We start from the raw sequence: 26,470 nt of genomic DNA, 5'->3' as shown, positions 1-26,470 counted from the left end.
GAAGCCAGTGGCCTTGGTTCCCAATTTAAAGAACACAATTAAAAAATCTCTTGGGCAGAGTCACAGGCCACCTACAGCAGTGGGTGGCTGTTTCTTGTATGCTGAAAACCCCTTTTTTAAACCACATTGTTTTAAAAATACAGGGGTTGTACACCCATGTTCATAGCAATGTTATTGATAGTAAGTCAAAAGTCGAAAGCGACTGGAGCGTCCACTGATGGACGACAGCAGGGACAAAGTGTGGTGTAGACAATGTTAGTGATTCAGCCTCAAAAAGGAAGTGCATTCGGACACATCCATGAGATGAGTGGACGCTGAGGACAGCATGCTAAGTGAAACAAGCCAGTCACAAAAAGACAAATAACTGTGTGATTCCACTGATACGAGGTCCCTGGAGCATCATGTTCTTAGAGAGAAGGAAGAATGGTGGCTGGGGGGGCGGGAGGAGGAGGGAGCTGGTGTTTAAGGCATGCAGAGTTTCAGCCAGGGAAGATGAAGAAGCCCTGGAGATGGGTGGTAGTGGTGGCTGCAGAACAACATCAATGGATTTAATACCACTGAACTTATACTTACAAATGGTTAAAATGGCAAATATTATGCCATGTCTATTTTACCACCAAAAACAGAGAGAAAAGTACATGGGTGACAGAAGCCTTTGAGGGTCTGATCAGATTGTTTGGTAAAAGCCTAGAATTCTCCACTGCTAAATTTCCAACAGCTTCAAGAGCCATTCCCTAAGCCTCTGTGGTCTGAGAATGCCCACACTTGAGAAGACGTTTCCTATTCTTCCACGCGTTCTTAAGTCACATGACATCTGCCTTGTGTCCTGTTTCCCTTCGCTCACTGGGCCAAGAAGATAGTGTAAGCATATGTTCAGCCTATGCAATGGGCACCACTGGTAGCTCTGCAGACCCTCTCCTTGAACTATAGGCAAGTTTCAGAACAGCTAGAAGAGACTTAACAGGACTTGGACATCTTCAACTTGAGCTTGTGCAGTACCTTCTCAGTGAGATTCAGGAGCAGTGTTTTGATGGGAAGGAGGAGGAACAGACATGGATATTAGGGGAGCAAATTGGGACTCTGTGCTCAAGCTATAAACTGGCTGCTCCGCTCCACTTCTGCAGAGTTCTTACAACGAACTTGCTTCCTCTCTCCACAAATGAAGACCCTGGGGCGCGGATGGGTTGGGCAGTGCGATCAAGACCTTACAGATGAAAGTAAGGGATGGATCCAGGATTTGAAGCTGGGGTAGACCTCTTTCCACTATTAGGCATTTGACACAGCAGATGCTTAATAAATGTTATTTGGTCTTTCATCGCCTCCTCTTTATCAGAAGGCTAGAGTTACCTAAGAACTACTCACCGATGGCTTTGTGATTTAGGTGTGCCAACCTCTTCCTGATAAGAGACATGCCCAGAACTGCCATTGCTCATACACCTGCAGCCGGAGCGGTGCAGGGCCAACATGCACAATACAGCCTCGACCAGAGGGAGGAAGTTCAGCCGAAGCCGATCCCAAGGTGCTTATTTCATGCAGTGCACGCTTCCTTCCCAGCCTCATGGGTTTCTTTCTAAAATCACAAGTAGTAGGCAGGCCACCCCCGAGCCACCCTCCAGCCTAGAAGAGAAGGTTGAGGGGCTGCAATCTTCAAGAAATCTGCAGGTTTTAGATGCTCAAAGACTAGGTCCTAGGCAAGAGTAAAGCTCATAGTGGAGTTATGAAGAGGGCAAGCAAGTCTCACAGAAGATCCTTGCTTTTCTGTGGCTTCAACCCGGGCAGTGGAATTGCAAAACACTGAGAAGCTGGGTAAGGCCTGAGAAAGAAAGGTGCCAAAGTGGGGTCGGGGGGAGCGGAGGGGAGTGGGGTTATTCAGAGGAAAGGAAAGGCTACTACTTGGAAGGGGGGCCGGGCGCGGTGGCTCACGCCTATCATCCCAGCACTTTGGGAGGCTAAGGCAGGCAGGATCACCTGAGCGCAGGAGTTCTAGACCAGCCTGGGCAACATGGCAAAACCTCATCTCTACAAAAAATACAAAAATTAGCTGGGCATGGTGGCACACAAATGTAGTCCCAGCTGCTCAGGAGGCTGAAGCAGGAGAATCACTTGAGCCCAGGAGGCAGAGGTTCCAGTGAGCTGAGATCGTGCCACTGTACTCCAGCCTGGGCGACAGAGCAAGACCCTACCTCTAAATAAATAAATAAATAAATAAATAAATAAAAAGTACTTGGAAGGGGCTGACTGTGAAGTGTTAACAATCCTTTAATGCACTCATTTTTCTACTCATCACCAAAATCATTTGTGCCACAGCGGTGCTTCTCCAAGCTGTCAGGTGGGCAACAGAGTAGCTTTCTCTGTTCTTGCAGGGAATTTCAGCTCAGGGTGCAGGTCCCTTCTGGTGGGGGCTACTGAGCAGGAGGCTGTCAGGCTGCAGACAGCTGTGGCCTGTGTAGGCTGCACGTACTCTCCCATGCTGTCAGCTCTGCTCAGAACATGGGCTCGGTCTTGACAGGGCAGAGGTGGAGGCAGACTAGCCTCACTGATTAAACATTCATCTTCTAGAAACTATACCAGGGTTTGGATAGACTGAGCTTTGCAAAGAATGTTTTATGAACATCACCGTTTCGTATTCCTCCTGACAGAGGCAGCTGAGCCGCAGCGGCACTCCTATTTACTGTAACTCTGCACAGCCTCCAGCAGGCCGGGCCTGGGAATGAGCCCAGGGCTGAGCTGCCGCTTCAGAGAGCTCGGCTGGTGAGCCAGCGCCCTTGCTGGACCAAGGCATCTTGTTTTCAAGCTTCCTCTCTGGAGCCCTCACTCATCCTAATGCTTTCTGTCCACACAATACCCACTGGCTCTCAGGAACAAGGAAATTGCAAATTAGATTTGCTTGTCTCTGTTGACCTGAAGAAAGTCTTTTCCACTGAAGACTAATTGGCAAATTCTGTTTTAGGGATCAGCCCAAGTACTTCTGACTGACTCTCACAGACTCACAGAAAAATATGTTTGAGGGTGGAGCTAGAGGCGATGGTCAAGGTCACACAGTAGGAGCCTGAGGGCAGACGAGGGCTCCTCTCCTCCCAACCCTGTCTCTTTCACCTTCCCTCTGGGAAGAGGTGGGCTCTCCTCATCCCTGTGTTTACTTCACTGGCAGAGGTGGGCTCTCCTCCACTTTCTCTGTCTTTTTCTCCCTCTCTTGTCCATTCTTCTACTTTGCATGACCCCATCAGCTACTGGCCCTTTTCCTCTCCTCTGATCACCTCTCTGCCACCTAAGCCTGCAAAAAGCTCCTGCACACCCGTGAGAATCTTCTCGGAGAAGGTGGCTGCCAGCAGTGGTTGGTTAAGCTCCTGAGAGCTTGTGTTCCCTGTTGGGGTTGATGCAGAGTTGGGTGCACTTTGGAGACTTCCATTTGCAAACATCCTTTGCTAACTTAAAACACAGATAACAGCCCTAGAGGTGGCTTTACTGGGAACCTAATGATGCTTCAGGCTCCTTTACTTACACAGCCTCTTTCCAAGGCCTCGTTCTCTGCATACTTAAGAAAAAGCATATCTCATGGAGATTTGCTTTTTCTTAAAGGAAGTCTCCCATGGCATGGTTCAGACTGCTCCAATCCTGGCCCACTCCAGCACATACCTTTTGGCACTTTGCCATGCTCTACCTACAACTCGTTAAGAACTGTAGCAAACACTGTGTGGGCCTCACTGGCCAGGACCTTGTTGGAAATGCTCTTGAGTTTGTCAAGGGCTTAAGGACTTGAAGAAGGTGTGAAATAATATTTGTGAAAGAAAAAGTTTAGCCTAAGCCGTTTGATTTTTTTGTGTTTTGTTTTTGTGAGATGGAGCCTCACTCTGTCACCCAGGCTGGAGTGCAGTGGCATGATCTTGGCTCACTGCAGCCTCTGCCTCCCAAGTTCAAGCAATTCTCCTACCTCAGCCTTCCGAGAAGCTGGGATTACAGGCATGTACCACCACACCTGGCTAATTTTTGTATTTTTTTTTTTTAGTGGAGATGGGGTTTTACCACATTGGCCAGGCTGGTCTTGAACTCCTGACCTCAAGTGTGATCCGCAGACCTCCCGAAGTGCTGAGATTACAGGTGTGAGCCACCGTGCCCAGCCCGTAAGTCATTTAATTTAACAAATCTATATAGAAGTCACTCAGAAATGTTTTCCAAATGACTCTTTGGAACCCTGACTTACCTAATGATAAGCACCTCTTCTACACAGATTTGCTTAAACATCTTAAAAGATGACTGTCTCTCTAAGTCTAGCTATGGGTGTTCCCCCTGATAGAGGGAAGGCTTTCATATCAACAATGAGCCTACTCTCCGCGCCCTCCCCAGCTTTCCTGCTGAGTTGATAGCAGGGGGCAGGGGCACTGGCACCAGGCACCTAAGTGTCTAAGTCCTGTGTGTAGTTCACAGCTTTGAAGACACTTTGCCACATTCAAACTGATTTCCATTTAGAAGGCAAATCTCAGGTGGGGCACACTGAGACCAGGCTCTGTTCTGCAGGTGTCACCCATCTAAATCTCCTGTTGGCTTAGAAGAGGGCACTGGTGTGGACAGAGCAGAATTTTGTCAGATTCCAACCAAGGGTAGTGCAATGACTCTACTGACTGGAATTTACAATTCTCATTAAATGCTCTCAAAACGTCGCCTGTTTTGAACATATGCTTCTTAGAAAAAACTTAGATATCAAATGATTCAGGGATACCTGATTGTTTTAAAAGAGCTTTTCCTAATTTTCCACTCTGCCAGAATTCCAAGGACGATGGCTATGATTCCCATTTGAGAAAGTCATGGGGGAAAATGGCCAATATTTTCAGGGTTACTGTGGAGATGACTATGACAATATTCTTACACTTCTCTCTTTCTCTCTCTTTTTTTTTTTTTTTTTGTAACTTTAGCTTCTAATTCTTATTTGCCCATTTCTTGTTGACTTTTCTACTTAACTTTCTTGCTCTCTGGCTTCCCCAACTCTCTTCCCTCTATCCTTTTTCCCCATTGATTTCTCTCCCACTTCTGCTTCTTCCATCTTCTCTTTTTCTTCTTTATCTCTTCCTTTCTACCTCTCTCTTTTACTTTGAACCTTTTCCCCTCCACCACCCAGGCTTCCCGGCTTTTCATCTGAGGACTCTTTTATCTTCTGCCAGTAGAGGGAGACGTCACCGCTTGCTTTTTTCTCTTATAATTTGGTGGCTGTGCACATATCCCGGCTAACACCGAGAAGCCGTTGGGTATGCTTGAATTGATCTAACCAGTTATAAAATCCTAAGGAAAAACGGCCGACCACTTGGATATCTGACAGTGACAGTCCATCTACTCTGAACAGCAAATTGAGATACTCATGTTTTTATTCCAAAACAACCTTTCAAAAGTTCATATTTATCAAATATTAGGTTGAATCATATGACATGACCAATTTTAAGGTCAAAATTGGTCGGATGTTGGATACTAATAGAATAGAAGCTTGAATTTCTTGTAAGAGTGTCTATGAAAAGACCTTTCTGCTGGCAGCATAAAAATCCCACTGTCTAGGGTGCTGGAGCTTTTGCTGTCATTGCAGTAAGTCACTGTGACAACTGATTTACTGCCCAAATGAAGCATCAGCATTTAACTTGCAAAGCAGTTTATGGTTTCAGATGTCTGGATGTCACGCACATTAGCACTTAATGTTACAATTTAAAAACGCCATAGAGATCATTTACTTTTTGTTTCTGCAGATTCTCATATAAAATTGCTCATGTTGGAATACATTTTATTTTACCCTAGCTGACTTCTTGTCTGAAAATCCGAGTGTAGAGATGCTACTAAAAGCAAAACTAGGAGCTTTCTAGATGGCCTGTGTACAAATTAAGAGTGAGTGAAATTACGTATTTCTTTTGCTCCAATTCTGTCAAAAGCATTAGAGTTAGGCATCATTTATTTCTGCTTGGCTGTGAAGCTCTGTTCTGGGGTCTTATGAATGCTTATTGACAGTTATAGAAACACCACAGTCTTCTAGAGTCCACCTAAAATGCAGGTGCAGGTTGGCAGGAGAGCTTTTTTGTATTCTTTTATTTAACATTATCATTGACATTGCCTAAGTTATTTTTTTTCCTTCTACATTTGATTTTTCAGGTTACATGGAGCGTTCTTCTGCGATACTAGTTTAACAAATGATGCAACTGCTGGTTTCATCTTGTTTTGATACTGGATTGGGGGATTTAAAATGTTAGGTTAAGTTAATATGGTAAATGATTTTCTAAAAACAAAATAGTTGCAATTATGCACCTCGTTACTATCTTTGCATTTAGCATGTGATCCCAAAGGACCTTTGTAGCAACAAGTGCCAGATGTAAGCATAAACGATGACATCAATGCTATACAGAAGTTAAATTATTTGACAATCAAACGAGGTATGCACACTAAAAAGTGGATCATAACTGGATGTCATGAGTATGTCATGCATATACATTGTCCTAGATAGAACTTCGATGTTACCTAATAATAAAAGCCAATAATGAGGGAAGCAGGAATAATCAAAATGTGGTCCTCAGCTGGCTCTGGGTTATTTGCACATCCTTCTAGTATGGCTTCTTGGAATTTCATAGGGGTTCAGAGGGCAAGAGATACTTGGGGTCACATGCATCATCTTATTGTTTTAGATGCCACATTGTTGCTTCTCTAACATTTTCTTCCTTGAGAATTTATAGTAGAGGGAAAATCTCACAGGCACCGAATAACCACCCCCATCTCCACTTGGGACAGAGGGTACGCTAACACTAAATCTTCCCATTTTTGACATGATAAATAAGACCTCAGTAGGTACTTTGATGTCAGCTTTCTATCAATATTTATCTAATATTTTTGACCTGCAATATCAGGGTGTTTATCTAGATGTAAAATTATAAAGCCTTTATCTCTAATTGCTAAAATACTGCGTATTTCCTTAGGAGCACATTTTCTATCATTCAAGAAATACCTTTCTTATCCAGATACTGGTCCTAAAATAAAATGGCAGGCAAAAATTTGACCAAAGATACCCAGGGCCTCTTTCCCTCCAGCCTTTCTCTCCTCTGCAAATGAACATGCTGAATCTGATGCTAAATCTGTCTCCAAAGGCTCCTCCTTCAAAGTAAGCACTGGAAATGGCTTTAGGTCAGAGTAGTCCTACCACATGGCTAATCCAGTGTTTATTGTCGGTAGAGTGGGTAGCAAACAGCCCATGTCTGGAACATATGGCAACATGAGTGGTAACATGTCCTCTAATTATAGAGACAAAGCTTCTACTCCCAGGAATGCTGGAGAACTGATACTGGACCAGCTTTCAGCCTGTATATAAGGGAGTATATGAAACTGGCCAAAGTACAGGAGGCAAATGGTTTCCAGCAGCGCACAATGGGCAGCGCAAGATTGTAATCCCTGAGGCGAGGGAGACTCACAAGGTAAGCCTCACAACCAACCAGTACTTTTCTTGGGGAAAGTTCCCCAACCACTGCACAGAGCTGGAGTCTGAGCAGACCACAGTTGTTCAGCTATAGAGAAAACAGAGGTTGAAGTGTAAGAAAAACAAAGTGACTGGATCTGCAGGGCAGGAAACTGGAGAAGAGGATGCCATTCAGAGAGGGAGGACCAGAAGTCCTAGTGGGGGTTCCAAGGGCTGTAGCCAAAGGCTGTGCTGTGCATGTGCAGGGTGAGAATTCCCTGCCCCAAGGCTTGTCAGACAGCAGCTGCAATGGGGTTGAAAGAGAAACAGAGATACTCGAGGTTGAGACAAGTAGTGCATTAGGGACACTGATGTCATGAACACCTTCAACACATTGTTAACATCCCTGGGAGCCCAAAGACATCAGAAGGCTGTGCCTTAGGAGTAAGAATCATGCCCTAAAGTAAGACCCCAGGCCCATCCTAACAAAGCTTGAAACCAAACAATCTTCAGAGAAGACAGAATTTGGAGGTTGAGTTCCAACAAATTAAAGAAGTCTGGAAAACACTTTGGACTTTCCACAGATCTGTACTAACACAACATAATACAAGCCTACACATGTTCAAGGTGACTAGCCGGTAACTGAACTGCTTACTGTAACAGAAACAACACTCTTCGGTGTAAGGTAACAACATCAAGAGTTTCTATACCTTATATCTAAAATGTCCTGTAGTCAACAAAATATTAATAGACATACAAAGAAATGGGAAAATATGATAGAACCAAATCACAATTTTAGAACTAAAAAGTATAATAAAGAAAATGAAAAGTTATCTGGATGAGGTTAGCAGTAGACTGGATATGGCAGAAGAATCGGTGAACATGAGAGAGATCCAAAGAAATTATCCAGTCTGAAGAGCTGAGAGAGGTGCTGAAGGAAAACCACAGGGCCTCAGGGACCTATCCTCTGGGTCAAGGTCAAATGGTCTAACATATGCATCACTGGAGTTCCAGGAGGAAGGAGAATAGATTAAGGCAGAGAAAAAAAAAAAAAAAAGTGAAGACGTAAGGGCCTAAAGCATCCCAGCTGGATGACAACAATAACTTCCAGGCCCAAGGAAACTGAATGAACTCCAAGCAGTGTAACAGCAGAGATCACCCGTGGGCCAGGTCAGTAATTCACTTGGATACTGATATGTTTCCGCATGGACAAGCCTTTTGCCTGATTTCGACTAGACTGGTCTGAAATGCTACAAACGGTTTTGACTTCAGGGAGCAAGTAGAAAGAAAAAAGTGTGAGTTTAACGTATCATTGATTAACACTGTCATTTGTAACAGAGAGGAAACTGCTGATGCTGGATAGATGTGCTGATCAGGTTGCAGGTTAGATTATGAAGAGGTTGCACATTCAGTTCCACAGCCTGGTTTTGTGACTGACCGCAACTGATTAATCATCCTGCAGAGAAAGCCTGTGGGGTGTGGCTTTCTCAGCCGTGGGAGGAGACTTCAGGCCACTGCACTCCATAAGAAGACCTACCAGTGAGACTTCTGGTGTCGGGGTTAGGAAGAGTATTTTCCATGGAGTCAGACTGCCAAGTGTGAGATCACAGCGTGGCCACTGGTTATCTCTGTCACACACTTAACATCCCTGAGTCTCAGTCTCCTCAATGGGGCGATCAGAGTACCCCCATCAGATGGTTTTGTGAGGACTAGACGAGATAATGATTATGTAAAGCACTGAGCCCAGTGTCCGGCACACAGGAGATGATCTCTTTCTCTCTCCGTTCTCCTTCTCTTTCTTGTTTAACCAACATTTGCTGAAACCAACTATCATAGGGACTATTCTAGACTCCGGGTAGATGTGCTAAACAAACAGCACTGAAGCATTCAATTATTATTATTAAAGCCTGAGGCATTTTAATAGAAGGTAAAATATTCATTGACAATTGAAATTCATAAATCCCTGAAGTTTGGCTGAAGCTCCCCTTCATGTAAAAATGACTAATGCTTGATAACTTCCTAAGTGCAGGCTTTCACAGGGGAGCGCGGGTAAGGGTAATGGGTTGTGGGGACTGAAAGAGTGTGGCTGAAAATCACTTTATGCACAGTCAGCCCCTGTAGATGTTTCTTTATTGACGTGCATAACATAGGGTTAAGAGCATGGGCTCCGGGGTCAAATTAGGGTGTTTTTGTTAGAAAATTGTACTTAAGCTCTCCTTCCTCTGGTTTTGTTAATCTATAAAATGGAGATAATATTGGTAGCAGGCTCAGAGGGTGCTGTGAGGGTTAGCAGAAGTTATGTACATGGAAGGCTTGGAACAGCACGTGGTATGTCCATGTGGTACAGTCTGGGAAGTGCTGAGCCCCGCGTCGGTGTGAAGGTGGATGAACTGCAAAGAGGAGAGTCGGGAAACAGCATCAGGTCTCATGTTCCACTTAGCGCCAGCCCTGCTAGTGCGTTTCCACAGTCTTGTGAGCATGGTCCCTATACCACAGAAGCCCATAAAGAACAACCAAAGCAACAGAAAGGCCTGTTCGCTAGGCGCCCGAATGGCCGGTAAATGTACAGTCTAGTGGAACATTATCTGCTGATGATATTGGCCTGTTGATTAGACACAATGGGTTCAAAGCCCTGACGACAGAGAAGAGTCTGCTGGAGGGGACCTCCACTGGACAGGACCCTGAAGGTCGATGTTCAGCCCTTGCTACCAATGCTGAAGTCCTCTGTCCAGCACTGCGAGGAGATGCTCCCTGTCCCAAGTCTGACATCTCTGGGTGGGGACTCCGGGTCCTGGGCCGTTCCCTCTTGGATTGAGTAGAGTCTGAAACCCAGACTCATTCTCTGGTCCTAGTTGTGACCTGTGGGGCCACACAGAACACATCTCATCCTCTCCTGCAGATGTTTTCATGGCACTTGGGGCACTCCAACAGGGGGTAGAAGCCTTGAGACCAAAAGGACTTCTTCCAGAAGCAGCCTGGGTTTCTCACAGCAAGGGGAGGGCACGGGACTCCAAGCTAATTAGACTTTTAAATTTATCCATCTATGAGCAACTTACTTTGTAATTGGTAATGATTTCCATGTAATCATATGTGTGCTTGGGGATTCTGATGAAGTAAGAAAAACCCAACGTACAAATCATTTCTAAACTGTCATAAAAGTTTCATGAGTGCTAAGTTTAACAATTAATGAAGTTAACATATTTATGTGTCTCAAAGACATTAAGCATTTATCAATTTTGATTTTGCAGTTTTCTTTTCATGTTTTAGAGCTTGTAATTTTTTTTCCAGGTCTTACACTTTTTTATAGTTCCTGGAAAAGTGCATGGGCGCTTGCCTACAGTGTCTGATGGCTTGAATGACCATGACATGTGTCTCTTGGTTCACAGATTAATTTCATCCCACTATGGCCATAACTTTGTGGAACCATGACATGTCACTACATCAAAGATAACTCCTTCCCTCTAGCTCCTAGTTCGCTATTCAGGGTGGAGGTCTTTGGAGATGTGGCAAAATTGGAGGATGGAAGGAATGAGGAAAAGAAGTTGGAATAAATTAATATTTGTTAAGAACCTCCTGTGAGTAAGCCCCTGCAAGGAGAATTTGCACATACTTTCAACTGAACGTTTAAAAACCACCTCCAGGCCAGGCATGGGGGTTCATGCCTGTAATCCCAGCACTTTGGGAGGCCAAGTACAAGCGGATTACTTGAGGTCAGGAGTTCAAGACCATCCTGACCAACATGGTGAAACCCTATCTCTACTAAAAATACAAAAATTAGCCAGGCATAGTGGCATGCACCTGTAATCCCAGCTACATGGGGGGCTGAGGCAGGAGAATTGCTTGAACCCAGGAGGTCAAGAGTGCAGTGAGCAGAGGTCATGCTACTGCACTCCAGCCTGGGTGACAGAGTGAGAATCTGCCTCAAAAAAAATAATAAAATAAAATAAATAAAGGGGTAAGTTAGAAAATGTATGTCTCAGTGCTCTGTAAATTGCAAAGCTCTATATAAATATAATTCTCCATCTTTATTAATTTGCAATCTGGTATGCCATGTCTGGGGACAATAACTCCTTCATTACTCCACGTACAGAGTTTTGATTTGGGGTCCTGCTTATGCTTTTCCAGGATTATCAAAAATTAGCCAGGCATGGTGGCGGATGCCTGCAGCCCAGCTACCTGGGAGGCTGAGGCAGGAGAACTGCTTGAGCCCAGGAGGTGGATGTGTCAGTGAGCCAAGACTGCACCACTGCACTGCAGCCTGGGCGACACAGCGAGACTCCGTCTCAAAAAAACAAAACAAAAAGAGCACCTCCAGTTTATTAGGTCATAAACTGTTGACGGCAAGAGGAAATAGAATCTCAGTCAATCCTCACCACAGGCCAGGGAGGTGAACATCAGTATCACTTTCTTCATTTTACGGTTTAGGGATTTAAGGCTCTTGGGATTAAGTGACGTGCCCAAGATCACCCAGCCCCAAAGTGTCAGGGCCGGAAAGGTCAGAGCCAGCCCAGGTGCTCTGACCCCACAGCTGTTCTCTGCCACTCCCCACGCATAGGCTATCTGCAAAACTTTTCCTTCCATTATCTTTCAGGATTATCTTATTCTGTTGTTCTTACTTGTGTCCAATTAGACCAAGAAGAAACTTCACTTGAATTGGTGGGGACACAGCTAGCAGAGGTGGGCACAGAGAAAGGAAAATTTAATGAATGCTGATTTCAAAAAATAATCTTCCAGCATGTAAGATGAAATTGGACTAGTATCTCAGATAACAAACATGAGTAAGTCTTACAGGTTTTTTGAAATGCCAGAGTGACTGATACTTCTAGGCTAGCTGACAAAAGGGATTCACATCTCCACTGTTTCCAAGTGACTTTCTACCAACCAGACCATTTCTCCATCAACACAGGAAGCAAACCTTCCCTGAGTGTTCCATCCAGCTACCTGCTGGGCTGCTCCCCACCACCCCCAGGTATCCATGGCACCCACTTTCCACATGCCTAAGTCAACTTCCCTGCAACTTGCACCCCCTCTTGAAACACCAAGATGCTTCGCCCCACACATGCCTGTGCTTTGTTTGCTTGAAACATCCCTCCTGCCTTTGGGTGGCGAATTCTCAGATGTCGTCCCCTCCAGGAAACTTTGCCTGAAACCTAAGTGCTCTTTGTCGAAGCTCCCCCGCCCCTCCCCCAACAGTCTGTCACATTCTAGCACATTCTGTTCAAATCCTCCAAATACCCATTTCTCTGAATAGACCATGTGTTACTTGAATGAAACTGACCTAAGGTTTTTCAAGATAAAAGAAACTTACTTGTGCCAAAGCAAATAATGGCTCAAAATTATTCCATTTAACTGAAACGTTTGGAGAGAACAAGAGAATCTGAAGGCTATGTCGATGGTTCTCAATACTGGCTGCCAATTAAAGTCTTCTCCAGGTCCATAGCACTACCAAGGCCTGGCTGCCCACTCTGGGATTCTGACTTAAGTGGATGCAGAGATCAGTACTGTGATTCTAATGAGGGTCTGGGGCTGAGGAGCAACAGATTGTAATAAATTATCCCTCAGCTCCTAGACATAGGGCCAGGTTTGAAGAGGGTCACCTGCTTCCAACTTGAGGGCTTTTCAAATGGAAATATGACATGTAATAGAAAGCACCTGGGCCAGGCACTGTGACTCACGCCTCTAATCTCAGCACTTTGGGAGTGGGTGGATCTCCTGACGTCAGGAGTTCGAGACCAGCCTGGCCAACATGGTGAAACGCCTTCTCTACTAAAAGTACAAAAATTAGCCTGGCATGGTGGCACACGCCTGTAATCTCAGCTACTTGGGAGGCTGAGACAGGAGAATCGCTTGAACTCGGGAGGTGGAGGTTGCAGTGAGCCAAGATTGTGCCACTGCACTCCAGCCTAGGTGACAAGAGTGAGACTCCATCTCAAAAAAAAAAAAAAAAAAGAAAGAAAAAGAAAAAAAGAAAGCACACAGGTCTTGCATTCCCAGCTGTGTGACTGTGAGCAAGTTACTCAACATATCCAAGCCTCAGTTTCATCCTTTGTAAAACCAGGCTATCTTGCAGGTTGCTATGGGGATTAAGTTAGGCAACTCTTGCAATGATAGTATCATATCACCAACGCTCCGTCCATTCTAGAGTGTTAAACCTTAGCAGAGACCCACCTGGCCACAGTATGCTTCTAGAGCAAATAAACTTTGTGCCGTTCTTAGAATGGCTTGAAGTTCAGCTTGCGATTCTGACTAATTCAACACTAAAGGATTTGTGTATTTGTTTTCCCATCTGTCTAATTGGGGATTGGAACGCAAGAACTCTTTTATTGATTTTGAGATCTAACTATATCCAAAATAGGAAATAAGTAAAAAGGAAGATGACAGATTGCTTGGCAAGTTGCCAGACCACTTGCTCTTAGCGATCGTGCTGCAGGCTTTCCAAGCACAGAGGGTGGGTGCCCTGGGTGTCTATCACGGCATCAGAGACCAGAAAACCACAGGGCCTCAGGACCCTTTCGCCCAGGCACTGCTGGTCATGATGTGCTGGCTCAGTCTGTGATGGTCTTTGTTGCTTGGGATATCTGTTACCGGCAGCCGAAGCAAATCAAAGGACAGGAATGTTACAGTTGCCCCAGAGAATTTGTATTGTTGTTTTGAAATATTTCAGATCATTTGTCCATGTTTTGACAATTCCTGGAAATTAACTGGTCTGTGTATTTCTCATGGCCTTAATATGACTCAAAGCGGGAGAAAGCAAAGCAACAGTGCGGGGCCCGGAGCCCACGCTGGAACTCGCTCTGCTAGAGGTTCCCAGCTCTCTCGGCTGGCGTGTGCATTTCACAGAATGTTTAAACAAAATACCAATTTCTTCCCTTCAGGGCTTACTCCAAGTGCCTATTGACTTTCACTGAAGTCTTTGACTGCTTCTAATTTGTTTCCAATTTGTTTAATGGATAAATTCCTAGAAAGACACAAACTACTGAAACTGACCCAAGGGAAAAGTAAAAAATCTGAATAGACCTGTAATAAATAGAGTGAATTAGTAATCAAAAAAATACCCACGGAGAAACTTCAAGACCAAATGGCTTTCCTGGCAAATTGTTCCAAATCTTTAAAGGTGAATTAATTCACAAACTTTTCAAGAGACAGAAGAGTAAGAAGCACTTCTCAACTCCTTCCGTGAAGCCAGTATTACCTCCTAATACCAACACCAGACAAAGACTTCACAAGAAAAGAAAACTACAGACAACTCTCTTATGAATACAGATGGAAAAATCCTTAACAAAATACTAGCAAACTGAATTTAGCAACATATAAAACGGATTATACACCATGGGCAAGTGGGACGTATCCCATAAACTCAAGAAATAGGAGACAAATAAGAAAAACAACACACACTCCTACTCTCAGGGAAGTTCTGGTATGACGGTCAGACCGCACATAGCTCCACAGCACACCCCCGGTCCTGTGTCAAGTGCGGGCTTAGTCAGTTTGGGGGCTGTTGGTCAGGGTGGGTGGGAGGAGAGGAGGAGCTGAGAGTCACGGTGTTTACCTCCTTCTGGGGGTTGGAGAGCTCTTTCCTGCGTGTGTGGACTGAGATGTTGTCTCTGCCCTCCTAATCTTCTGGTGGAGTTGCAAGGATCAGAGACTCACAAAAGGCTCACAGCTAAATGGGGACTTTAGGTACAAATTAATCCCAGCTCCTATTTTGCAGATGAGGAAAACTGAGGACTAGTGAGGCAAGAGTGACCTGCCAATCATCAGGGAGCTAACTGGCAGGAGCCAGAATGGGAGCTCTCATTCCCTGGTTCCCATCCTGGGCTCTTTCCCTCATGCCAGTCATCTCTATTGTTTTCCGGTTGCTGCAAGAGGGTCCAGATGAGCTCACTCATCCTGCCACTCATGGATCTCAGGGAGATAATAATAGTAACAGCTGACACTTAAATAGTACTTCTCTTCTACTAGGCAAGGTTTTAAGTGCTTTACATGTCTTAACTTAATCCTCAGAAACCCTACAAGGTAAGAATATCAATGTTCTTATTTATAGATGAAAACACGGAGGCAGAGAGGTTAAGCAACCCATCAAGGTTATGCTTCTAGTAAGTGGCAGCAGTCTGGTCTCTGCAAAATGAATCCCCATCTCCGATTTTCCTCTTCCAGATGGGGTAAAAAGGCATCTTGAAGCCTGCTAGCTGACTCGAAAGCATTTACCATGTGGAAGAGATGTCTCTGTACAGCTTTTATCACTGGCTGGAACATCCTGCTTAAGGGACTTGACTCTAAAATTCTGTGCTATTACCAAATCCAGAGTAGCACTCACATGTGTATGACTCCCAGGATGTTGAGATTTCTTACAGTTTTGTCTCCGTTAGGGAGACGGTAGACCATGGTACTCACTGATGGAGGGCTTCTTTACCATGGAGTCCATGGGCTTTAAGACCTTGATCCTGAAATTTCATGTACATGTCATGTGTCTGAGCCTAGACTCACGGGGCATGGATTCATTAGGGCTGTGACACTGGAGTGTTTTTGTACTGTACAGCTCCCAGGTGCACATGAGTCCTGTTCATTTCTTTACACCCGACAGTGCTTTCAAGCCTTCCCCTGGAAGCTCTCTGGAAAGATTTGTGCATGCCTGAGTAAAGGAATGAATGGTCACATGCAGTGGCTTACACCTGTAATCCCAACACTTTGGGAGGCTGAGGCAGGTGGATTGCTTGAGGTCAGGAGTTTGAGACCAGTCTGGGCAACATGGCAAAACTGTCACTACAAAAAATGCAAAAATTAGCCGGGCATGATGGCGCATGCCTGTGGTCCCAGCTACTCAGGAAGCTGAAGTGGGAGGATCACCTTGAGACCAGGAGGTGAAGGTTGCAGTGAGCTAAGATCTCACCACCGTACTTCAGCCTGGGTGACAGAGCGAGAACCTGCCTTAAAAAAAAAAACAAAAATGATGCTCTCTTCCCTTTGCGTGTATGGATGGCAAGAAGATGCTGCAGGAGATGTGAAGTCACCTGCACTCAGGTGTGCATGGCAGAGAGTGCACTGTCAGCCTGGGCAGGTGACCAGGGCTGCACACAGGTCCTCACTCAATCCCACCATGATTCTGTATGCCTTCAGCCTGAGACCAGCAGTGAAGAGGCTCTGCTTCCGGGTCCAGAGCTCCTCCTGATCTGCCTGGTGCTCAGTGGCATGGTGACATCACATGCAGCTCTTTCCTGGGGTGTTCAGGCTGTCTCATCCTCAGTCACAGCGGAGAATAGGAGGGGAAGGAGCCTTGGGTTTTTTTTTTTTTTTTTTTTTTGGTATCTTCAAACTTCCTGACACAGTACTCAAGCCCACAGATGAACAGATGCCTTAATAAGTAGCCTTACAGGCTGGGCGCGGTGACTCATGCCTGTAATCCTAGCACTTTGGGAGGCAGAGGCTAGTGGATCACTTGAGGCCAGGAGCTTGAGACCAGCTTGGTCAATATGTTGAAACCCCATCTCTACTAAAAAATACAAAAATTAGCTGGGTGTGGTGGCGGGTGCCTGTAATCCCAGCTACTCGGGAAGCCGAGGCAGGAGAATCACTTGAACCTGGGAGATGGAGGTTACAGTGAGTGGAGATCACGCCACTGCACTCCAGCCTGGGCGACAGAGCGAGACACTATTTCAAAAAAAAAAAAAAAAAAACAGTAGCCTTACACTGAATTGAGTGATAAGGGGTGACCAACAGGCAGCTGCTGCATGGTGACAGGCTGCTTAACCTTTGCAGCATCCTCTTCCAACAACCCTTACAACATCACAGTCCAGTGCCTTCAGCGGTACTAGTTAGTTGGAAGGTGACTCCTACAGGAATAGGCAAATGAACACTAGCATTTCTGTCATGTCATGATATGTGCGCTTGACCAGAGTCTTGGTGTGGGTGTAGAATGAATGGACTCCAGAGGGGACTCTGATTTGCCATATGGAGTAAAATGACCTCCCCATTTCCATGGTTAAAGCTACCTTCTCTATCACAGAGGCACAGGGTAGGTGCTCAATAACTGTTTGCTGGATTGATGAATTATGTCCCACCTAGTCTTGACGTGAAGTGGCTTCCTGGTGAGAGCACCTGTAAACAGCCTTTGTTAATTTTCTTAATCTCAACAAAGCATAGAACTTGCTGAGATCAGTACCCTGCAGAACTTGGTGAGCCCAGTATTATGGGGATCACAGGGTAAGAGGAACATAAGTTCACTGGTTTTGACAAGGACAGTTACCATCAGTGGTCAATTCTACTGAAGGTTCTTAATGCTTCCTTCATATATCTGCTCACATGCCACCCCCGACTGCTGACCCCTTTGAAGGTGGATGAGCTGTACCCCACAAACCTTGTATCTCTAGCTCCTAGTCTAGTCCTCAACACACAGAGGGAACCCAGGTAGAGTGGCTGATTGAATGAGAGGTTATTGTGTGTAGACACATGCACACATCAGAGAAATGATCAACGTATGCTGTGGCCAGAATTCTGGTGAGCTCTGTCCTTAAGGGCACTTCTTGTGCACCTGCGAATCGTGAAGAAAGCCTCTGAGCACAGATCTCCTGGTCTTTAATGCCTGTGCACTTGCGGGCATGCAGTATCAGAAGTTAACGTGGGCACTGGAGTCAGCAGGCTAGTTTTGAACCCACAAATTAGTGTCTGTGTGCTCTTGGGTAGACGGATGACCAATCTCTCCTACTTAAAAAAGGTGGGGACAAGTGTCCCCTTTTCCCACTGTGGCTTTAGGGTTAAATGAGGTGCTGACCACCACGCGCCCTGAACACAGGTGGTCTCCGTGAATGTAATCCCCTTTCCTGCGAGCCTGTCTCTTCCTCCCTCTGTTCTCAGCTTCCTTTTCTGAAGAACATGGGGGAGTGACCCTCAAAGGGTCCCTTGAGTGCATGAGTTATGACCAAACAAGCTGTTTCCCCAATCCCTTACAGAGTGGAGGGCAAGGACCCCGAAATAAACGTACTTGCTTTGAAAGAAAACATGCCAGGCACAGTGGCTCATGCCTGTCATCCCAGCACTTTGGGAGGCTGAGACAGGTGGATCACCTGAGGTCAGGAGTTCGAGACCAGCCTGGCCAACATGGCGAAGCCCTGTCTCTACTAAAAGTACAAAAATTAGCCTGCATGTAGTCCCAGCTACTTGGAAGGCTGAGGCAGGAGAATCGCTTGAATCTGGGAGGCAGAGGTTGCAGCGAGCTGACACCATGCCACTGCACTCTAGCCTGGGTGACAGAGCGAGACTCTGTTTCAAAAAAACAAAAAAACAAAACAAAACAAAAAACACAAAAAAGCAAAAGAAAAGAGAGAGGGAGAGAAAACGCTTTATTAGCAAAGCAGAGCAAAGCAATACGAACAAGACACCACCAACACACAAACCTCAGCTACCTCTGCTGGGGACTGAGCCTTGTTCATGCAGCTGTGGAAGCTGGCAGCCTCAGGACTCTCTTGAGGCTGCCATCTTCCACCTTGCAGTTCTTTGCTCCCAGAAGCAAGGTGTTCTGGGCTGCTGCCCACATCCAGTCTACCTGAAAATCAGGTCTCTGATCTGTCATGGACGCTCTGGAGTGGGTGATTCAACTACAGAAACAGCACACAGCACAGGACCACCACAAGACAAAGTCCTCCGCAGGAACATGGAACTTCTAACTTTAGGGATATTTGTTCCAAATAAAGAGAGGCCATTGCCTTCTAGACACCTAGGGAATCTTAAGACACTGATGGTCGGGACCAGGCCAGGCTGGAATTTTTGGTGTCCATGAATGACTCCTGCCCCCTCCCCCAGATCTCCACCTGCCCGTTGGAAACCTGCACACTGGGAACCTGCACACAGGAAGCAAAGCATGTCTACCCGTCGAAGAAAGCGTGAGATGTGCACGTGCCCTGGAGAGGCACTGGTCAGTTTTGTAGTGAGTGAACATACACCTGGTCTGATCATTTGCACTACTTAGCACAGGGCTGATCCCAGACTTTGGGTGGACGCAGGGGAACTGGCAGCACCAGCCACTGCACGCTTGAGGAAGTGGAAGAGGGGTCAGTACAGATGGGGACCAAGGGACGGAAAAGGAAATGGAAGACCATGAGCCCAGCCCTGCCTGGGACGTGTGTCTCATCCCTCAAACAACAGCCTGATCCTGCATAAGGGGGGCTTCCATCCACATGCCTCAAGCTGTTTTGGCAGAGGGGTCGCGTGTGTGGACTTCCCCTGCACAACTGTGAACAAGCACGCCAAACTGAGTGGCCACACGCTTCCCTGGCTACTGCCTTTGTTTAACGTCTTGCCTGCCATCTGAGCACAGTAGTCAGGGTGTGGGTGGCCGTGGGCTGCCCCAGCTCCTGGGGAGGTTTGCTAGGAAGGCTGCTCGGTGACTTGTTAGTGAGCACACAAGCAAAAGGAAAGCCCTCACAGGGGCGGTGGCCCCCGCTCCTACCATGTCGCTCTGTGACTGCGTGGCCCCATACATGGTGATACCGCTGGAGGGTGCTGCTGGCTGCGGCGTGTCGGGCTGGATGTACCCTCTTCTGTCAATTAGGCTGCGAGAGAGAAGAGAACACAGGAGGAAGAGAGTGAATAAAAAGCCAGAGACGCAGCAGCACTATTTCAGGGCTCCCTCTTCCCATGATAGGCCCACCTCAGTCACCTTAGACTACGCCTCTCCTCACTTCGTTGTACAATCGGTGACCAAATTCTGTCCCTTCTCCCTTTAAACATGACTATGGCATGGCCTGTCTCCTGGCCAGGTCAAGGGCGTGTCGCCTGCTCAGATGCCAGCATCTCCCTCTTGTCCACTAACTGTGGCAGCCTCTAAGCTGGTCTCACCCCACCTGTCACCATCTGTCCCCAGTGCTCCTCTCCAGGCTCAATGGCACGTCTTCTTACTACATTCACTCAGCAAACGTGTTTCAAGTACCTGCTAGTGCCAGTGTAGCACGTGGGAAATGATGGCCTACTACATGGGAACAGAGCCACAGTCCCGCCTGGCATGTACTCTGCTTTGCTATCTCTGTGTTTTTGTTTGGACTCTTCCCCTGTCTCTCCCAAAGTCACTCTTCCTTCCCTTCTGCTCTCCATTCTTCAAGGCAAGGTTCAAAAGACCCTACTCTTGCCCCTAGCCCATTTCCCCCTCTCTCCCCTTCTCCGATTCTCTCAGCCCCACACATCACTTTCCACCTGCAATCAAGCTCCCAAGGGCAGAGTCTTCATCTTGTGGCCCCCCACGGCAGCTGGCCCTGTGCCTGGCACACAGAGATAGGGATTAGAGCCCCTCGTCCACATCTGTCACAGAGTGGGGAGGGCAAGGACCGGCAGGCCGTGTCAATATCTGTATCTCTGAGACTGACACCCAGAGATGGGTGCTGCGCAGAATTCTTGTGGATGAAATGATAAAAATAGGTCCCTTGTCCCACAGACAAGTTTCTGAGTAATGCTTCTAAAGACATCTGTTTCTGTACTCTATGGCTCTGGGATCATTAGGAGGTGGGGTAAAGTTGCCTTTTTTTCTCCCCAGTGAAGTCTCAGCATTGACTTTGAGTCTAAGGGCAGAAGTGCTCTTATAGCAACAGGAGGTTCAGCTAATAAGTGAGTATCCCTGGGGCAGCCCCTACAGTGTGGGACCAGCCACACTCACAATGCAGACTCTTCCCCAGGTGCTCAGCGTTTTGCCAAATACAAAAATGTATCCAGAGGCCACGACCATCCCTGCCTCTGAGGACTGACTATCTGGGCTGCTTTTCTCAGAAAGCAGGGCCTCCTATGTGTCAGTCCAGCTTTTGGAACACAGGAGTTAACCTCCTGACTATTGCCTTCAGGTCTTTAAGTGGCAGAACAATAAGCCACAAAGACCACCTGTGACGGGATCCTCAAATGGGACTCTCTCTGCCTCAGTTCCAGCTGAACACTCCATAGGTTTAGAAAAAACAACAGGCAACAAGAATCTCCACCTTTCAAAGAGAAGTGCCGGACCTCCTCTGCAGGACGTCAAAGGGGGTTCTCAACCAGCGCTGCAACCCTCCCTTCAAAGGTACAAAGGGTCAGAGCGGGAAAGAGCAGAGAAGTCTGTTTTGGAGAAAGGCGCTCTGCCCTCTAGTGTGGGTGACAGCCGGGGATGGGACTGGGACCTAAGGGTTAGGTGAAGGTCCAGGTGTGGGTCTCATGGGAGAGAGCCAGTGCCAAGCTGTCTTGAGGGACTGGGCACAGTGGCTCACACCTGTGATCCCAGCACTTTTGGAGGCCAAGGTGGGCAGATCACCAGAGGTCAGAAGTTTGAGACAGGCCTGGCCAACATGGTGAAACCCCGTCTCTACTAAAAATACAAAAAAATTAGCCAGGCGTGGTGGCGCATGCCTGTAATCCCAGCCACTTGGGAGGCTGAGGCAGGAGAATTGCTTGAACCTGGGAGGTAGAAGTTGCAGTGAGCCAAGATCATGCCATTGCACTCCAGCCTGGGCGACAGAGTGAGATTCCGTCGCAAACAACCACCACCACCAGGTCTTGAGTAAATGTCACGGGTTGAACTGTGCAGAAAGATATGAAGTCCTAACCTGGTACCTGCGAGTGTGACCTTACTTAGAGGTAGGGTCTTTGCAAATGTAACCAAGTTAAGATGAGGTCACACTCGATTGCAGTGGGCCTTTGTCCAATGTGACTGGTGTCCTTGTAAGAAGAAAAAGAGGAGAGGAAGAGAACGCTGGGTGAGGGTACAGAGACACACAGGGAGAACGCTACGGGCTGACAGAGGCTACCCGGCAGTGAAGCATGTGCCAGCCAAGGAACGCGGAGGGCTGATGGCCCCACCAGGTGCCCAGAAGAGGCAAGGAAGGGTTCTCCCCAGCCTCGGGACGGGCGCAACCCTGCCGGCACCTTGATTTCAGGCTTCGAGTCTCCGACTGTAACAGAACAACTTTCTGTTGTTTTAACCCTCCCATTTCATGGCAGTTGTTGGACTGCAGTGCCCTAGGAAACTACGATAGGACTCAGCGCAAGAGAGCCACAGAGGGGGCCCCACAGAGAGGCCAAGGGCCCAGGGTTGCAGTGGCAGGTATGAGTGACTCTCAGGAGAAAAGGCCCTGCCTCCATCAGGGAACTGCGATGGGGGGTCCTCAGAGGAAACTCTTAGTCAAGGCGCTCTCAGACCCTACCAGTTTAGAGCATTGGCAGGGGACCAACAGCACTGACCCCCTGCCCAAATCCCCTCCTCATTGTTGGACAGGAAGCTGGTGGGGAGACAGGACTAGCTGGGGGCGGGGTGCGGGGCAGAGCTCAAGGGGAGCAGGGAACCCCACAGTCCTCCCAACCAGGTTCGGGTGAAGGGATGAGAAGTGTTAACTGTCAATGAACTTGGCAGTTCTGATGCACTGAATGATACTATTTTGGAGGGAAAGTGCCCTGACGCGCTCTCTCTCTCTCTCTCTTTTTTTTAAATGACAAGAGAAATTAAGGGGCTTGCAGGGTATTTTATCCAGGAGCGGAAAAAGAACTAGGTCATCAAAAAAGTCTGAAGGGACAGCAGGGAGAAAAAAAATGAAGCGTTCTCGGCCAGCATCCCATCACATCCAGTCTGTTGAATGTAGCAGCAGGGCTCCCAGGGCTGCGATGCTCTGGACACAGCAGGCTCTGCCCGTCCTTCTTGTCACCTGGCCTCGCCCCTTGTCTTGTCTCACCTCTCGGCCCGGCTCCCCTCGCCCCTCACTCCTGACACTAACCCCCTCAGCATTTCCTTGGATGAGCCAGGACCCTCACCCTCGGGTCCCTGCACAGGCTGCCCCCTTTGTCTTTTGAAACCCTGCTCCTCCCCACCACTTCCTCCTCCGAGCTCCTTCTCACCCTTAGAAGAGATCACAGCTTAGACCTACTCCTGGGCGGCCCATGCACCTCACTGTGCGGTCCCTGCTGCCCAGGAGCCGGCCCCCCTCCCGTGCACCCCCAGCATCTGACACGGAGCCGGCTCCACCGCGCATGCGCTGTCAGTGGTGGCCACGTGACCCACGGGACCGGCCCAAGTCTGGTGTGACACTGACCATTCCTTGGGCTTTTCTGTGTTCCCAATTTTCCATTCCTCCTGCCAGGCTTATATGAGGACCCCTCCCCCCAAACCTGGCCATACCCAGCCAGCTGCCATCCCCGCCTCTGGTGACATTGCAGGAACCGAATGTGGGTCTCTGCACTCTTGGTATGCAGGCTCCCAAAAGGGAACACAAGGACTCGCTCTGCCTCGTTTGCATGGCATGGCACCGTTTAAGAACCCATAAAGGGCAAGTCAAGCACAGGGGTCTGGGCACATGGATCTGAGGCAGGGCACACTCTCAGCGGGTGGGCCTGACTGGGATGCCCTGGAAGGCCCTGGCCCACTTAGGGGCCCAGGGGCTGGGACGAGGTAGCACAGGGCGAGGGGAAGGCAAGAGAGGATGACAGGGAGAGGCAAAGGTAGGCATCACCCCCTCACATCTGCCTGGGAGCCTGTGAGTGGCCTATGTCCCTGCCCAAGCGCCAGAATGACAGGGAAAGCTACAGCCCCACTTTAACAAAGCAAATATCTCATTTGCCTTGCTCTACCTTCGCCCAGTAAAGCCTCCCCCGGAGCCCCTGCAGTGCGGCCCCAAATCCCTGGAGCCTCTTCAGTGGGGCTTCACACTGCTTCAAGTCTGGAGCTGCCAGATTCATGAATCACCGTCTGTTCAAATACACTCTTCAATATTTTAATGTCCTTCTGTTTACCTTTTAACAAATGATTCAAACACTTCTGAGGGTAGGACCATTCTCAAGAAATGCCCCACCCAAAGGAACATGGATTTTGGAAAGAATACAGCCCAAATCCAGCCAAAAAAGCACATTTAACCCAGTTGTGGAAATAATTTTGGTTGTGACAGTTTGTGGTCTCTAAACAACATAAAGCCGTGCCATGTGCAGATGAAGGACTTGGGAACAAGAAGGGAGATTTGGGCAGAACTGAGGCCTCGGCATCCTCTCTTAAACCCACACATACACTGCAGGCGGGCGAGAGGGCAGCTCTCCCTGGCTGTTACCCTCAATTTCCTGGCCTGCCCTGCTAGCCACAAACATGCCAGTTGGAAGCACCACGGAAAATGTGACAAATCAAGCCATTGCCTGAGAGACTTTCTGCCTAAAAAGCTCCTAAAAGGATCCCTGGGTGAGTCAGGAGGTTTCTTCAAGAGGAGCTGGCACCTGCTCAGGTATGTCTGACCCCTGAGGACCGAGCAGCCTCCCAAACCCAGGATCCTCACTTGCCCTTTCTAAGCCTCTGAGGAGGTCAGGGGACCCTTGAGGACCCCTCGTTCAGGTGGACAGTGGCATGCTGGGCTCCCCACTTTCTAGGCTAAAGCTAGAAAATGATCAAGTTCTAGTTTTGCAGTAGCACCACGATGACTCAAAGTAGTAATAACTCAATGCCAGTGCACAGATGGCCTTGGAATATGTGCTTGGATTTTTTTTCTTGAATTCTTTTTACCTCTCTAATGAGGATTCATTGAGGCTGATAATCAAATGAAGTTTGCATTTCACAAGCGCATATCAGTAAGGTCTAGGTGCCCAGTGGGTCTGCTCTAGACACAGTCATGGTGGCTTTTGTCATTTCTCCATTTTACACATTTAGAGACCAAAAGGCAGGAAGCAGTAATAACTTGGAAACTCATTCTAGAGACCAAGTAGATTTGCTCAATACCTATTTGTTGATCATGGTTCGATTTATCAGTTGAAAATATTCTCCATAGGCGTAACTCACAAAGAATCTGTATTTTAAACTTGTACACTCTGACTTGGAGGCAGCATGCCTCAGTGGGCACACACTGGCTCTGACATTGGGCGGCCTGGGTGTGCACCCTGACTAGCCAGCATTTACTGGCTGTGTGATCTTGGGCACATTGTTTAAACTCTGTGCCTCACTTTTCTCATCCATAGAATGGGATATAATGGTGCCTACCTATAGGTACAGAGTGAGCTTGTAAAAGGCTGATGCAGGTAAAGAACTTAGAGCAGGGCTTAACACAGATTCAATAAAGGTTAGCTACTGCCATGGTTCGTGTCATTGTCATTATTACCATAACCACAGTCTCAACGACTGCGGCACATGTGGCTCTCTCCCTATGAACATTTCTATTCTGTGCAAATCAACTTTCAAAACTGGTTTCCGCAGGCTTTCTGGCTGCTTCCTTCCTGCATGTGTCTTGTCTCCTTGATGATGCTAACCACGGCTCCCTGCGCACACCTTCAGTCATTAGCAGGTCCTCAGTCATTAGCAGGGCCACAGGTATCTGTCTCTCTATTTTGGGCTTCAGGAAATTTTCCCCAAATCAGACACAGATTCAGCTGAAGATCGAAAAAGGTGTGAAGTGTGACACCACACACACAACCAGATCTCGATTTCATGAAGGCCACGTCCACGCTGCACAAAGCGGTCACCTGGTGGCGGCAACCCATTCCGCCAGGGTGGGGGGCCTGTGCTAACGGCTGAGGCATTTGGTTTTCCAAGGTCTGTATAAGAACATGAAGCGTCCTGAGTCTTACCTTGGTGAGATGGGCCCACACAGGGCAACACAGCAATTGGTAAAGATATTTCCGTAGCTGTAGGGATTGTAATTTTCTTTACCTCTTTTATTTGACCAGGATCCTTTAATCTGAAAGAAAAGGAAAGTCAGTAACAAGCAATATTCTTCACACCAACGCACGGTTGAGGTGAGCTGGACCATGAGAAGCCCATAAAGAATGCAAATCATCTTTAATCCAAAGAAATGGAGATATTTTTCTTAAAGAAAATGGGCATTTACTCCAAACTTGGAAATGTCCTAAAACAGCAGGTTAAATTAGGGAAAGAATAATATTCTCAGGGACAATCATCTTTTATTTGTGCCACATGGTACTAAAAGGCCATCTCATATAAGCCAGCAGAGATTTTTTCATACTCACATTTAGTGCCCTAAATGATAATTAAATGAATGGCAGGTGAAATGGTTCCCCTAATTGCTAATTTACAGACTGAAATAATTCAGCCTCTTCTTGTGACCAAAATAGTCTGTTTTGCATATTCTTTTTTTT

At 47.2% G+C, this 26,470-nt stretch overlaps 1 protein-coding gene across 1 annotated transcript in view; it reads right to left on the bottom strand.

Annotated features, from left to right (window-relative positions):
* The window catches only part of LOC108522834 (probable palmitoyltransferase ZDHHC14), a gene marked incomplete at its 5' end in the record, with an annotated part of 95,347 nt that overhangs the window by 3,451 nt on the left and 65,426 nt on the right, over positions 1–26,470 (bottom strand). Inside the window, 2 exons of the mRNA XM_017863275.1 lie at positions 19,854–19,956; positions 25,943–26,052. Coding sequence (XP_017718764.1) covers positions 19,854–19,956; positions 25,943–26,052 — 213 coding nt within the window. The remainder of the gene's footprint in view (positions 1–19,853; positions 19,957–25,942; positions 26,053–26,470) is intronic.

The sequence above is a fragment of the Rhinopithecus bieti genome, unplaced genomic scaffold (genome assembly GCF_001698545.2).
Source record: "Rhinopithecus bieti isolate Rb0 unplaced genomic scaffold, ASM169854v2 scaffold_70525, whole genome shotgun sequence".
NCBI lineage: Eukaryota > Metazoa > Chordata > Mammalia > Primates > Cercopithecidae > Rhinopithecus > Rhinopithecus bieti.
The sequence above is the reverse complement of the archived record's forward strand: the minus strand, read 5'-3'. Positions and strand labels throughout refer to the sequence as shown.